At 41.9% G+C, this 16,338-nt stretch overlaps 1 protein-coding gene across 1 annotated transcript in view; it reads left to right on the top strand.

Annotated features, from left to right (window-relative positions):
- The window catches only part of DMBT1 (deleted in malignant brain tumors 1), a 162,638-nt gene that overhangs the window by 101,840 nt on the left and 44,460 nt on the right, over positions 1–16,338 (top strand). The window contains 9 exon segments of the mRNA XM_065553629.1: positions 586–630; positions 1,378–1,416; positions 1,638–1,949; positions 7,486–7,518; positions 10,471–10,488; positions 11,062–11,142; positions 12,278–12,295; positions 14,439–14,456; positions 14,969–15,277. Of these exon segments, the coding sequence (XP_065409701.1) occupies positions 586–630; positions 1,378–1,416; positions 1,638–1,949; positions 7,486–7,518; positions 10,471–10,488; positions 11,062–11,142; positions 12,278–12,295; positions 14,439–14,456; positions 14,969–15,277 (873 nt within the window).

Here is a 16,338-nt window from a genome sequence, read left to right as displayed (position 1 = left end):
AGATGCTGGTGTCATCTGCTCAGGTAAATACGAAGAGTTTGCAGGTATAAGAGGGGTAGCCGTGTTAGTCTGTTAATATAATTTCTTATGTCTTGCCCTAGTGGCTGCTGCTAATACAACATCTCCATCAACAGGTTACTCATCGCTTACATATCATTCACCATGACATAATATTTTAATATGCTGAAATGCACATGTACGGGATCACCACTGAAATTTATTATAGGCAGAGCTGATAGCGCCACTTATTATTAAGGTTTACCAACACTTTCCACGATAAGATCCAAATTTTAGTTGCTTATTACTTTGCCAAACCTCAACCATTAAGGCTCAAATCCATTTGTGCAAGAGACTGAAGTATTGTGGGACATTTCAACTAAAACATTTCAGTTGTTTCAAAAATAAGAGTAGGGAAAACATGTTGTTTTGCCCAGGTTAAAAGAAATCTTCCAACTGTTTCAAGAGGTCTGGTGGCTCCATGATTGGGTGTGGAGATTTGGAATTTAGCAGAAGGGATGTGCATTTTGCCATTCCTCTGAAAATTCACCATAGGTCTCTAGTTATGCTTCTGTTATCTTCCTGCAGGAACATCAGGATCCACTCCATCATGGCCCTGGGACACAACAACTGGCAAGTGCTAATTCATTCTGGTTTCATTAAAATGTTTCTCTCTGATAGGGTTCTGTGCTAGAAATGTTTTTAAAATCTAGCCTATGGTTTTATAGTAGAATTTCCACATGAACTGAAAGGAGAGAAAGGACAGGTTGAATAGCAATACGAAGGGTAAATATCAAACGTGGTACAGGCAATAAATGTTTCTCAGTATATTTGTTGAACTGTATAGGTCCATTACACACCCAAACACTTGCTTATTGTACCCACAGAACACTGAGATGTGGAGAGTAAATATAGTGTTCTTCAATCTATCCAACTCTCCCTTCTGTTCCATCACTCCCTCCCTAGAAGAGAACAAGATCCTCACATTTATATTGCCCTACTAGCCTCTCTGGCCAGAACCTAAATAGGTCATTTCCCATGAGACATTAAGGCACTTTTCTGACTGTTAATATATGGTCCTTCCACTGATTTTGAAAGGAAATATCTAGCATGATAACGACAGCAGAAGAGAAAACACAGGGGTAATAGCTGTGAGCAACATGAGCTCATGAAGAACACATCATAGTGGGGTGGGTGGGGGGAAGACTGCTTTTTTAATGAACACAATGAATGAAAGACGGCAGTAGAGATAATATATCTGTACTCCAGTAAGACATCTGGTGCACTGTCCTAGAAATATTTCTTAGAAGTTTAATCTGATTTAATTTCAGTACGCTCAGGATCTGTGGGTTCTCTAATTGTCCCTTTGTCTCATTGCAGCAAGCACGCCGTTTCCTCCAGTGAGGACCACACCAAGTGGTAAGTGCTGTCTCGCCCTTGATTTACTAAGATTTATGTTTTTACTGTGGGATTCGACATCATAGTGATCCAGATGTGTGACCTGATCTGGACATATAATCCTCACAAGTGGTCAAATGTGGTTTTGTATGTAGGACAAATTGCCCCGAGTTGTCACAGTGTTACCAAGAGGGAAAGAACTAACTAATGTGCTAATAATAATTTCCTTGAATCTATTTTAGGGCTGGCATTGAGACTGGTCAATTCATTGAGCAGATGTGAAGGTCGTGTTGAAGTCTATTACGCAGGATCCTGGGGGACAGTGTGTGATGATTCTTGGGATCTCAATGACGCAAATGTTGTGTGCAGGCAGCTTGAATGTGGATATGGTGTTGCAGCAAAGGGCGGTGCCTATTATGGTGAAGGTTCAGGAAATATTGTTCTGGATGACGTGAGTTGCATAGGATCGGAATACAGTCTATGGGACTGTCCTCATTCAGGATGGCTCTCTCATAACTGTGGTCATTCTGAAGATGCCGGTGTCATCTGCTCAGGTAAATACCAAGAGCTTGCAGGTGTCTTGCAGGTAAATGACCATGCTTTCCACCATGTATAAGATGTTTTTGAAAGTCACATTACAAAGTTTTCAAAATATGAAATACAGTTTTTGGAACTGGATCCTATACTAAAAAGGCCACTTTTCTACTTCCTCCAACTTCATGCTTCAGCCAGCTATCCAGTTAGTTCCATGGTGAATGTGATTTTGCTAGCATAGAATAGAGATATACAACAACAAGATTCTGGTGTTATCTGCTCAGGTAAATACCAAGAATTTGCAGGTGACTTGAAGGTCAATGACTGGCACAGAATGTGCTTTTCACCATGTCTAAGATGTTTGTGAAAGTCACATTGCTGAGGTTTCAGTATATGAAATACAGTTTCTGGAACTGAATCCTATACTAAACGGGTCACTTTCCCACTTCTCAGAGACTCAGACTCTAAGGTGAGAAGGGACCATTATGATCATCTAGTTTGACCTCCTGCACAACGCAGGCCACAGAATCTCGCCCACCCACTCCTGTAACCAGGGGTGAAAGTAACGTAAGGGACTTACCGGTACTCCAGAGTCCTGCGGAAGGGGTGGGGCCTCAACTGGAAGAGGCGTGGCCTCTACTGGAAGAGGTGGAGTCTTTAAATACCGGGGCTTTTAAATCAGGATTTAAAGGGCTCGGGGATCCGGCTGAAGCTAGGAGCCCCGGGCCCTTTAAATCACCCCCGGAGCTACCAGCTGCAGAGGCGACTGGGAGCCCTGGGGTTTGGGCAGGGGTGAAAGTAATTTACATTTCTTACCTATATGGTCCAATCGCAAGCAAGCAACCCACCTCTCCTACGTGCCTCATGGATCCATCCCATTGCATGACATAGATATAGAAAATCAAGCTGCTACTACTACTAAAAATACTGTCTGTAATAAAACTTTAATATTGGAATAAGCCTGAAAAAGTGAAAAGTCACTGTCACATTTTTCTCCATGTCTTCCCTCCTCCTCCAGCCAGGCTGCCGACGCTAGGACCTGCTTTCCCCCGGCCTGGCACTCAGCAGTGGCTGCAGGGGCTCCCCTCTAGCTTGGAGCAGGGAGCAGGGAGACTGGCTGAGGGAGGGAGAAGCCTGCCCCCTGCATAAGAAGAGTTTAAACTCAGCGGTTCTCTGCACGGTTCAGCCCCCCGGGGTTAGGAGCTGTTTCTGGCATCCTTGTTAATTTCACTCACAGTTGCTGGAGGGAGGGGCCAGGTGAAGGGTGTGTGTGACCATGGCAGGCGCAGTTCTTTTCTGCCCCCAGGATGAGGGGATCTCTCCAATACTAATATACACAACAAACAGGTGGCTAAACAGGTGGCTGGCCTCCCAAGTATTTGAAGGTCTTGACTTAGACATCTTTCTTTCTCCATTCTTTTTGTGTTTCTCTCTCTCTCCCCATCCTCTCTCCTCCTCTGCTTCTCTACAACTTTCCTCCCCCAAACTGTCCCTGCTTCTTCTAGTTTCTTCCAATTTCTTTTTCTCTCAGCTCTCCCAACTACTGCCCAATCCCTCCACCACTGCTTCCCAGTGGCCAGGAGAGATTATTTGCAGTGCTCTCTATGCATTATGCCATTTGCTGTTTCAGGCATCTCTATATTTTTTGCACCTTTCACCCATGTAGCAGTGAGCAGATGTGTAGAATTACATCCCTAATGGAAATCTTAAGTAAATGGCAAGAGGAGGAGACAGCAAGCAGTGGTGTCTCACTTAACCTTTAGCTTTGTGGTTAGGACACTCACCTGGGCTATGGTATGTCTTGGTTCAATTCTCCTTGCTGCCTGACCTGGAGCAGGGACTTGAATTTGCCTCCCATATTGCAGGAGAGCACCCCAGGCACTGGGATATGGGACATTTGGTGTGGAGCTCGTGCACGCTTTTCTTTTAACACTCTTCCACTTGTATAAATAATTAGTCATTGGAGCAGGAACTTGAACATGGGGGTCTCACTTTCTGAGGGTGTGCCCTACTATGGCGCTAAAGGGCATAAAGAAGCAGCCACCATCCTCCTCCTTAGTAGTTTGTTAATCTAGCCCTTTATTTCCTTTGCTTTTATTTTAAAAATGCTCCAAAACACAACATTTTTATTTGACCTAAAATAAGTCATTTTCATAATTTTTTTAGCACTTTCAATTTCAGGTCAACTCAAACAGATTTTAATTATTATTTTTTTGAAAGTGCAAGAGAACTGAAAAAATAACTTCAGGTCACCTTTAATTTACCAGTAGCATTGTGGTTTGATTGCAAATTTAGTTTGACCCTTAGGATTTTGAGACTTTAAAGTTTCAAAAATTTCATCTGCAAACAGGAATTTGTACAACCAAATTTGATGTGTTCATAGATAAATGAGCAGTTTTGCTGGTGCTCTTTGTGCATCTGTAGCTTAATTTATCCTTACTGTACATGCTGCTTGCAAATAAGGACTTGAAGCATTTATTTGGCAGCTTCAGTGGTACAGATATTATGGGTCCACGAACAGATGAAAAACCCCTGGAGATGATAACTTTTCAGAAATTGCGTGGGGGGAAGTTGGATAAATTATTTTGTGTTTAGTCTCAGGCCAACCTTTTTAATTTGTGGGAAATTTTGGTACAATTTACTTGAGCCATTTTTGATTTTTTTTTCAAGCTTAAATAAGATTGTCAGCTTTGGAACATTGATTCAGTCATTCTTTCTTTGTGCTCAGTTAACCAAAACCAACAAGAACAATAAAAAACATACACCACCCTTTTAACTTGGCTGGGTATGGGTATAGTGCACAATGATTTGGTAAATGTTAACAAACTGATCATGAAATAAATATATTGGTTTTGGAATGTTTTCCTTACCAGTATGAATACACTTCAGTAGAATTACCTGGATGTAAGTGCAATGTATTAATTACATATCCCATATGGAATACTCTATAGGGTTACAGAATTCTGTAGGAATGTAATAGGATTTGCTAGAGATTATTCTAAAAATTATAAAATATAATGGTAGTGATGTCATTTCTGTAGGATTTTGAATCATAGAATTTTATAGCAGGAATATCAATACCTTTTAGAACAGTTAAAATGATAGGGTATAATTTTCTATTAAATTCTATAGCACTTCTCTATAAGAAAGACCAGGTGGGTGAGGTAATATCTTTTATTAGAATAACTTCTTTTGGTGAGCAGGTACAACAACTTTTCCCTTGGATGCATTTGGCCAATATCTGCAGTCATTTGCCCCAGGACAGTCCCAGCTGTGGCCCTAGATAGCTGACTGTAAAGAATATTGTATTTGATTCGAAATTGGAAATGTGCTGTGGAAATGGACCCCATGCTGTGTCCTGCAATTTTTAAATGCCAGTGTTTGAATCAGCCCCATCAATATAAGGCTGTGATAGGGGCATTGCCTCTCCAACTCCATCCCACTGCTTCCCTGCAGACTAGGGTGACCAGAGAGCAAATCTGAAAAATCAGAACGGGGGGAGGTAATAGATGCCTATATAAGAAAATGCCCTGAATATCAGGACTGTCCCTATAAAATCGTGACATCTGGTCACTCAGTTCTGAGGGAGCTGAGAACACTATGGTGATCCCTGATTGTCCTTACTGCAGCTCACCTGCTGGCCACCTATTGCATTGCAGGTGAGAAAGGACAGTAGTTTGTTTCCTTGTGGGGGTGTGCAACCACAGTGCTGGGCAGAAGCTGAACTGATTTTGCCTAAACCTAGTAGAGCACTTAGCAACAGATGGCTCCTTTTCTCCGCACCCCCACTAGCCACCCAACAGAGCGGAAAAGAAGAAATGATGAGAACCAACAACCAGTTATGGCTCCTTGATTCTCTATCCCAAGCCCAGTGCAGCTGGTTTAACGTGTGTCAGCTGACTATGGTCCCCAAGACTGAAGGCCACACCTTGCAGTCACCAGACCTTCAGTTACTGCCTTGTTCAAATATTCCAGCACTGTCAAAGGTGGAAATTGTCTAATCTGGGCTCTGATTGGCAGGGCCAGCTCCAGGCACCAGCCCAGCAAGCAGGTGCTTGGGGCAGCGAAGGGGAAGGGGCAGCATGTCGGGCTCTTCGGGGGCGGGTACCTCGCTCCTTCTCGGAGTGAAGGACCTGCCCCTGGAGAAGAAAGTGGAGCGGTGGACCTGCTGCCGATCGCGATTGCAGCTTTTTTTGTTTTTTTTTCTCGCCGCTTGGGGCGGCAAAATCCCTGGAGCCGGCCCTGCTGATTGGTTTTCCCACTACTGTTAAAATGATCACCCACTAACATGCATTTCTGGGGAGAATGAATATTTTGATCCCTGCAAAATCACTACTTGCTAATAAAGCAGTATACTTGTTGATGAAGCAGTGTGTCTGGGACCCCCACCATGGAACCACTTTTTATGTCTAATTCATAGTACTAGCAACATTCTATTATTTTATTAAAATATTCACTATAGAATGATTCAGTATTCACCACTTAAACTGAATGTAGCTTCTTTTTCAAATGACATAGCTACCACCAGTAGTTGGATCCAGCTGAAGTATGCCAGGGTGACAGGCCCCTTATAAACAAGATAGGCCTGATTCTGATCTCACATACTGACTTTAGACCCAAAAAACCAGTTGATTTCAATGGAGCCTTGTTTCTCACTTTTGTGAGATTAGACTCAGGCCCTGCGCAGAGACAGATTATGTGGTTTAAAGCTAGGACCAAGAAGAGGCCAAGGAACAAGAATATGTTTGGCCAACGTGTTCAAAGTCTTTAGAAATTATTTTTTTCTAACCATTTGACATCAAGAAAAACTATACTAGACTTAACATTATCGCTGTTTGAGTTATTTCTAAATATGTTTGAGAGAGAAATGGCTGAATTGATAGTGGTATTGTCCCATAGTCAGTTGATTTTTCCAGCAAAAACTCATGTTCATTGAAAAGAAAATCACCTTGTGTTCAATGGTTTATTTTGAATGAATGTCTTTCATGGATCTAAAAGATTTAGCACCACCTTGTGGACACACATATTTTCAAAATTATTATTTATCTGTATTACAATAGTGGCTTCAAACACATTGTAAGAGCTTACAATATTAGCTAAGACAAGTTGCAACATGTTGGTTTAACAAGGAATGGGGGAGGAAGGGCAAAACTAAGTGGCTTCATAGGCTAGCTATGTGCACAATTAGGTTACAAATACATACTTTTGATTGTAATCTATAAATCATCAAGAAATATGAACAATATTGATGATCCCTCCTTATGACCAGCCTAGCTCTTTTCATCTATCCAGCCATCTCTCTCTCCGATCTTCTTCCTTTCTGCCGAGATGTTCTTTGCTTTTTTACAGAGTGCTAGAAATGCCAACCTTTTTTGTAGCTGTTGCCACCACTGTTACTATTGTGATGTCAGGAGAAAGGAAATCTTGTTCTACAAGATTGACTGAATGGGACTTGAAGGCAATTGAAGGAGTTGATCATTTAGGTTTGTTGATTCCTTAGGTCAGATGAGTCATGGGCTTAATTAATCCTTGTCCTTTGTTATCTTACTTCAATAGGAATGATAACCACGCCAGCACACACAGAATCTAGTAAGTCCCATCTCACCCTTGTTTCAGTAATTTTCTTCTTTACTTATTGGATTCTATATTCTGGTGGCCAAATCCTATATGGATCGCACAGAGTACCATAGTTTATGCTCCTTTTTATTGGCTTCACTGGGACTATAGTTCCATTTTCTAAAGGGCATCTCTTTGGCTTGAACAACTTCTTGAATCCCATCATTTCACTATATTATCTTTTTCTTGCCTTCCTGAATCCTTTTTGCTTCATGCGTATTCATGCCTGCTGTAATTCAGTTACAGTTTGGTGTACTAAAACTAACACAGCCTCCATACTGAGTTAGAGCATTTTAATGTCTTCAATTTTGATTTTAGGGACTTTTAGATGAGCTTTCTCCATTTTAATTTTTTTAAAATTCCCCCTTTCAAAATTTTAATTCTACGGTGCACATTTCTTTTCTCGAGAATGTTGAACTTGTTTATATTGTAGTCATTATTACATAGTAATAGGACAGCTAAAGGTTCTTTTTGAATCAGTTCCCATTTCTTACTTAGGACATAATTCAGAGTAGCCCATCGTACTGTGTGCTCGAAAACTAGCTGTTCTAAGAAGCGTAAATTTAAGGTGTGGAGAAATTGCTACTGTAAAACTTGTCTTCATTTGACACAACCGATTCATAGGTGGGTGGGAAAAGTCACACAGTCACACATCTCTTTTTTAGATTCAGTTACCTCTCTTATCTCCCGCAACACAGCACTCAGAATTTTCCCCTGATCTGGGGACTAGCAGTATGATGTTACTTACTAATATATTGGTGTACCTAGGAGTCAGAATTTGTATCCATGCTAATTTTGCTCTATGACCCTCTCGGAAATTTTAAGTCATTAGATTCTATGGACTATTTTAGAATGGGTGCTACCCATTAACACTATAGCCTCATCTGTCCTTCCTGTACTGTATCCACTGGTTTGTGCCATTCCACCAGGTTTCAGTAATGTCTGTTAAATCCAAATCCTCTTCCATCGACACCCCTCCTAGTTTACCTCTTTCTTCTTTTAAGCTTATTCCATTGGTACTGAGATTTCCATAATTTTTATTTTTGTTTGTTTGCCTATTTTTATTTAGCTCCATTATCTAAAGCCCCATTATTAGTCTAGGACTGTCCCATGTGATCTCAATCTGCCCCATCTCCTGTTCAGCTGCGCCTTCTTCCCTTTTCTTTACCACCAGAGGCAGAGTTGTCTTTGTATTATTCACATCTCTGGCAGAAGTGTTTGTCTGAGCTGAGCTGAGCGCTCCTCTGCACTCAGAAATGTTCCTGCTAATTAAGGGTTTGATAGTTCCATTTAGGCACAGCCCTGCGTAGGGGGTCATGCAGAGCCAATACAGGCTCCTAGATAGAGCACTAGGTGGCATTCTGATTCAGAGATGCGGTGCTCTCTGCTTGGGTGCACACAAGGTACATTCCAGATAGGGTGACCAGATGAGAGGAAGAAAATATCGGGACACGTGGGGGTGGAGGGTGGGGAGTCCCGCCGGCGGAGCCAAAAAAACCCACCAGGAGTGCAAAATATTGTGACAAATTGCCAACATCGGTCGGGACGCGGGACAAACACCTAAATATCAGGACAGTCTCGATTTTATTGGGATGTCTGGTCACCCTAATTCCAGATGCCACACCCCTTCATGGGACGCAGATGATCAGCTAGCATATGGGCACTGTTCACCCCTGGATGTAAAATCCATGGTTTGGTATTTATCACTTTATTAGACATGGAGCCAGCTAACATAACCTAGGAGGTTCCAAAAAGTATGCCTTTATTTGCAGTTTACACACAGCTGGCTGCCCTTCCTCCTGGGTCACCATTAGTGTCTGCTCATTTTGGTCCAGGATCAAGAGATATTTTCTTGAGTTGTGTGAATTATAAAGGAAATGAATCCTTTGTGTGACAGTGCCCTTATTGGTGTGGTATGTTCACAAGTGTAATCACAAAGAAGATGCTAATATAAGATGATCAGGTACTTTCTTTGCATATTGTCCCAATATTGTGGTTCATGGGGTCATTTTGCAGATGAAAGACGAGTCTGCTTGAGTGTCATGATTATAACACAATGAAATGAAAAAATATTGAGCAAAACTGATATATATAAAATCTTGCAATTGACACCCCAGGGGTTGACTCCATGCTAGCTGGTATGATTGAAGTGGGGTTGGTCCTGCTTTAAGAAGGGGGTTGGACTAGATGACCTCCTGAGGTCTCTTCCAACCCTAATTTTCTATGATTCTATGACTGCAGAAGACTAAGCTTATGAATAATAACAGTGGGTAACATGAGCTTTGAAAGACTGTATCATAGGAGAAAAAACTGATCAGTGTTTTTGAGGAATGCAGTGAGTGAAGAAGGCAGTGGATGTAATATATCTGGACTCAGATGTAAGACATCTGGTCACTATATCAGAAACATTCCTTGGACCCTTTAGTTTGTATTGGCCTGGACCTAAGGATTCTCACATGGGTTAAAATAGAAAGATGAGTGCTTAAAGAAGCACCGTGATGTGCAGCAATGTGTCAACTTTAGCTGTAGCGACCAGAGAGTTTTCGCAGGGACTGATGCCAGAGGAGGATTTCAGAGGGGGCTGGGAATATCTACGGGAGTCTGAAGTCAGAGCTGCTCTGATACGCTACCGTAACCCTGGAGGCAGCAGCTCTTCATGGGAGAGAATGTAATCACAGAACAGTCAGCCCCTCTCACACTTTGCCATAAACCTCCCTTTTTGCAGGGGTAGAAGGAGCACCATGAGCAGAGTTTTGGGGCACACACAGTGTGGACCCCGTATGAAGTTCTCCAGACAACATTGTATGTTAGAAAAATTTATGCTTTCAGAACAAGTTACTGCAGTTATACAGGAGAAAAGAAAAAGCTTTCTAGAAGCCTAAGTATTTTGTACTAATATAGTTTGTGTTATGGTTTTTTTCCCAGTTCAAAGAATGGCTGATGGTGAGTCTGTCTACATACAGTATTGTTTACATTTGTACTGATTTTAATTTACAATGTTATGCATTTAGCTAACAACTTTCTGTGTTGTGGCTAGGAAAATGACAATGCCCTGTGAATTTAATTATGATTGTAATGACATTAAAGTTCAATTTTCATGGTAAAGAGATTGCACAACAGTACTTGTGAACTATAAAGGAAACTATATCAACTGAGGATAACTCCACTCAAACCAATCGATCTACAATAATTTACAGCAGCAAAGCACTGGCCTTGTGAGTTTCCATGGCTCTTTGGGCATTCAGCAAATTGCCCAATTATAAATAAACTGAAAAAATACTGAATAAAAAGAAAAACATACAAAAATTCCCAAACTATATTCCCATGTCATTTTGTGCTAAAGGAAAGAAGAAAATATTTTTTGCATCAATAATCATAAAAACAAAAGGTTTCTGAGAAAGTGATTTAAAATATCACAATAGTAATACAAACATTTGCGTATATTAAGCAACAAAATAATCGATTCTTGTGTCCTTATTAAAAAAGTCTCTATTTTTGTCTTTGTTTTCTCAAAAGAGAGCACTACACCCACTTATGAAACTACTACAACCATTCCTGAGACCACTACAACTACGACACTAGAGCCAGTCATCTATTGTAAGCCCTATTTTATCTTTGCTTTACTAATATTGTATCTATTTTATATTGTACCCACCTGCTGAAAATATAGAATAGAATTTTACAGTTTAATGACCATATTCACTTACATGAAATCACTAGCATGATGACTGGATGATGGAGCTAGGCTGTTCTGAGTGGTGGCAGACGTGACAGAACAAGAAGTAATAGTCTCAAGTTGCAGTGGGGGAGATCTAGGTTAGGTATTAGGAAAAACTATTTCCCCCACTAGGAGGATGGTGAAGCACTGGAATGCGTTACCTAGGGAGGTGGTGAAATCTCCATCTTTAGAGGTTTTTAAGGCCCAGCTTGAAAAAGCCCTAGCTGGTATGATTGAAGTGGGGTTGGTCCTGCTTTGAGAAGGGGCTTGGACTAGATGACCTCCTGAGGTCTCTTCCAACCCTAATTTTCTATGATTCTATGACTGCAGAAGACTAAGCATATGAATAATAACGGTGAGTACCGTGAGCTTTAGAAGACTGTATCATAGGAGAAAAAAATGATCAGTGTTTTTGAGGAATGCAGTGAGTGAAGAAGGCAGTGGATGTCATATATCTGGACTCAGATGTAAGACATCTGGTCACTGTATCAGAAACATTCCTTGGACCCTTTAGTTTGTATTGGCCTGGACCTAAGGATTCTCACATAGGTTAAAATAGAAAGATGAGTGCTTAAAGAAGCACCGTGATGTGCAGCAATGTGTCAACTTTAGCTGTAGCGACCAGAGAGTTTTCGCAGGGACTGATGCCAGACGAGGATTTCAGAGGGGGCTGGGAATATCTACGGGAGTCTGAAGTCAGAGCTGCTCTGATATGCTACCGAAACCATGGAGGCAGCAGCTCTTCATGGGAGAGAATGTAATCACAGAACAGTCAGCTCCTCTCACACTTTGCCATAAACCTCCCTTTTTGCAGGGGTAGAAGGAGCAACATGAGCAGAGTTTTGGGCCACGCACAGTGTGGACCCCGTATGAAGTTCTCCAGACAACATTGTATGTTAGCAAAATTTATGCTTTCAGAACAAGTTACTGCAGTTATACAGGAAAAAAGAAAAAGCTTTCTAGAAGCCTAAGTATTTTGTACTAATATAGTTTGTGTTATGGTTTTTTTCCCAGTTCAAAGAATGGCTGATGGTGAGTCTGTCTACATACAGTATTGTTTACATTTGTACTGATTTTAATTTACAATGTTATGCATTTAGCTAACAACTTTCTGTGTTGTGGCTAGGAAAATGACAATGCCCTGTGATTTTAATTATGATTGTAATGACATTAAAGTTCAACTTTCATGGTAAAGAGATTGCACAACAATACTTGTGAACTATAAAGGAAACTAATCCATTGTGTGGCAGTGCCCTTATTGGTAAGCTATGTTCACAAGTGCAATCACAATGAAGATGCTAGTGTAAGCTGATCAGGTACTTTCTTTGCATATTGTCCCAATGTTGTCGTTCATGGGGTCATTTTGCAGCTGAAAGATGAGTCTCCTTGAGTGTCATGATTATAACACGATTAAATGAAATAATACCTGCACGGTGTTGAGTCCACGCTCTCTCTGACTGAAGGGACGTCTCTGGCACAGTGGATACTGGGGTCACTCTTTGGATCTATTAAAATGTCAAATTAAAATAATATTTAGGCCACACACCAATTTATATCAACTGAGGATAACTCCACGCAAACCAATGGATCTACAATAATTTGCAGCAGCAAAGCACTGGCCTTGTGAGTTTCAATGGCTCTTTGGGCATTCAGCAAATTACCCAATTGTAAATAAACTGAATAAATACTGAATAAAAACAAAAACATACAAAAATTCCCAAACTATATTCCCATGTCATTTTGTTATAAAGGAAAGAAGAAAATATTTTTTGCATCACTAATCATAAAAACAAAAGGTTTCTGAGAAAGTGATTCAAAATATCACAATAGCAATACAAACATTTGCGTATATTAAGCAATAAAATAATTGATTTTTGTGTCGTTATTAAAAAAGTCTCTATTTTTGTCTGTTTTCTCAAAAGAGAGCACTACACCCACTTATGAAACTAGTACAACCATTCCTGACACCAATACAACTACGGCGCCAGAGACAGCCATCTATTGTAACCCCTATTTTATCTTTGCTTTACTAATATTGTATCTATTTTATATTGTACCCACCTACTGAAAATATAGAATAGAATTTTACAGTTTAATGACCATATTCACTTACATGAAATCACTAGCATGATGACTCTATGATGGAGCTAGGCTGTTCTCAGTGGTGGCAGATGTGACAGAACAAGGAGCAATGGTCTCAAGTTGCAGTGGGGAAGGTCTAGGTTAGGTATTAGGAAAAGCTATTTCCCCCACTAGGAGGATGGTGAAGTACTGGAATGGGTTACCTAGGGAGGTGGTGGAATCTCCATCTTTAGAGGTCTCTTCCAACCCTAATTTTTTAATGCCCGGCTTAAAAAAGCCCTGGCTGGGATGATTGAAGTGGGATCGGTCCTGCTTTGAGCAGGGAATTGGACTAGATGACCTCCTGAGGTCTCTTCCAATCGTAATCTTCTATGATTCTATGAAGACAAAGGATATGAATAATAACGGTGGGTAACATGAGCTTTGGAAGACTGTATCATAGGAGAAAAAAATGATCAGTGTTTTTGATGAATGCAGTCAATGAAGAAGGCAGTGGATGTGTCTGGACTCAGATGTAAGACATCTGGTCATTATATCAAAAATATTCTTTGGACACTTTAGTTAGTATCGGCTTGGACCTAAGTATTGTCACATGGATTACAATAGAAAGATGAGTGCATAAAGAAGCACCGTGATGTGCAGCAATGTATTGACTTTAGTTGTAGTGACCAGAGAGTTTTTGCAGGGACTGATGCCAGAGGAGGGTTTCAGAGGGGGCTGGGAATATCTACGGGAGTCTGAAGTCAGAGCTGCTCTGATTTGCTACTGTAACCCTGGAGGCAGCAGCTCTTCATGGGAGAGAATGTAATCACAGAACAGCCAGCTCCTTTCACACCTTGCCATAAACCTCCCTATCTGCAGGGGTACAGGGAGCACCATGAGCAGAGTTTTGGGGCACACAAAGTGTGGACCCCATATGAAGTTCTTAGTGCCAGACAATATTGTATGTTGGAAAAATTTATTCTTTTTGGACAAGTTCCTGCAATTATACTGGAAAAAAGAAAAAGCTTTCTAGGAGTCATTAGTATTTTGTACTTATTTAGTTTCATTAGTATTTTGTACTAATATAGTTTGTGTTATGTGCTTTTTTCAGTTCAAACAATGGGTGATGGTGAGTCTGTCTACATACAGTATTTTTTACATTTATATTGATTTTAATTTACAATGTTATGCATTTAGCTAACAACTTTCTGTGTTGTGACTTGGAAAATGACAATGCCCTCTGAATGTAATTATGATTGTAATGACATTAAAATTAAACCCTGGAAACGTGAAGTGAGTTTCATGCTTGGGAGAGATAGTTCAGAGTGCTGGAGCCCAAAGTCTCCTATTCATTCACAGAAAAAACACAGCACAAGCCATGGCTACACGGACCAACCTTCCTCATTTGGTGGGACATCTCGGGTGAGGCACATTGACCACTGAGTCGTTGGTCTCTCTGCTGAGACAATCATGTCAACTAGGATAGGGCTATGGCCAGCCAGGAGCTAAAGGAGGATGACTAGCTTCTCAATAAATGGCATTGCATTGCCAATATGGGACAAATGTTAATTGGTAACCATGAAGTATTAGGACATCTCCATGTGAAAATGGACAAATAGTCTAGATTTGTGTCTTTCACAGATCTGGTGCTAGAACTTGCAAATGGGCCAAACCGCTGTGCAGGTCGTGTTGAAATCCTTCACTTTGAAGACTGGGTAAAAGTTTGCGGTGATTTGTGGGACATGAACGATGCACGAGTTGTGTGCAGGCAACTGGATTGTGGTGAGCCTGTTGCTGCTCTGAGAAATAGCTATTTTGGTGAAGGTTCGACAGATCCTTGGATGACTAAAGTGAGCTGTACTGGCTCTGAAGACATGTTGTGGTCTTGCCCTTATGAATATGCACACTATTCATGTGGTGTTTATGGAGATGCTAGCGTCATATGTGCAGGTATGTATTCTCTTTTATTGCATATCTGTAGCTTTTATACTCAGCAAATCAGCTTTGTGTTTCTGTAAAATAGACTAAGGATTGTATTTTTTAAAGTTTTGCTTTACACTTTTTCTTTCAGTATATGTCACATTCTTAGCCAAAATCTGTAAACCATACTTTAAAGGAAAGGTCATTAGGTGCTGATGTAGATCAGTGGTTCCCAAACTGGGGTTCGCGAACCCCTGGGGGTTCGCACAATGTTACAGGGGGTTCACCAGAAAAATTTCCCTAATGGCAGCCAGAGGACCCGGGGCATGGGAGGCAGCGGGTGGGACCTGATTGCTGGGCAGACAGCCTGAGCCCAATGGAGCACTGAGCAGGCAGCCGAGCCCTGGTCAGCGGGGGGGTCGGCAGTCCGAGCTCCATGGAGAGTGGGCATAGGCAGTTGGGGCTGGCAGCCCGAGCCCTGCTCCCATCAGTGGAGGAGCAGGCAGCCTGAGCCCCAGCAGTCAGTGCGGGGCTGGCAGCCTGAGCCCCATGGAATGTGGGGCTGGGCAGTTGGGGCTGCCAGCCCAAGCCCCGGCGGTCAGCGGGGACCGGCAGCCCAAGCTCAGTTGAGAACTGAGCAGGCAGCCTGAGCTCCGGTTAATGGGGTCTAGCAGCACGATCCCCGCGGAGTGCAGAGCCAGCAGCCTTGCGCACCGGGGTCTCAGCGGCCGCCCTGCCCACCCAGGCCAATGGGGGCTGTGGGTAGCAGCGCGGGCTGAGGGACGTACTGGCCACCACTTCCAGCAGCTCCCATTGGCCTGGAGCAGCGAACCGCAGCCACTGGGAGCCGCGAAGTGCCGAACCTGCAGATGGGGCAGGTAAACAAACTGGCCCCGCCCGCCAGGAGCTTTCCCTACACAAGCGGCGTCCCAAGTTTGGGAAACACTGGTCTAGCAAGCAGCAGCCTCAAACCTTCTCTACTTCGGTGCCATTTAGAAACTAGGCATCCTGCACAACTCGACAAGCCTGTTGATTTTTTTCAAGTGAAAATTAGCTGAGAGGAAAAGTGACATTACCAGTTTTATATCCAA

Source organism: Chrysemys picta, chromosome 7, assembly GCF_011386835.1.
Source record: "Chrysemys picta bellii isolate R12L10 chromosome 7, ASM1138683v2, whole genome shotgun sequence".
Taxonomy (NCBI): domain Eukaryota; kingdom Metazoa; phylum Chordata; order Testudines; family Emydidae; genus Chrysemys; species Chrysemys picta.
Note: the sequence above shows the minus strand (reverse complement) of the source record. Positions and strands in the feature narration are given on the sequence as shown.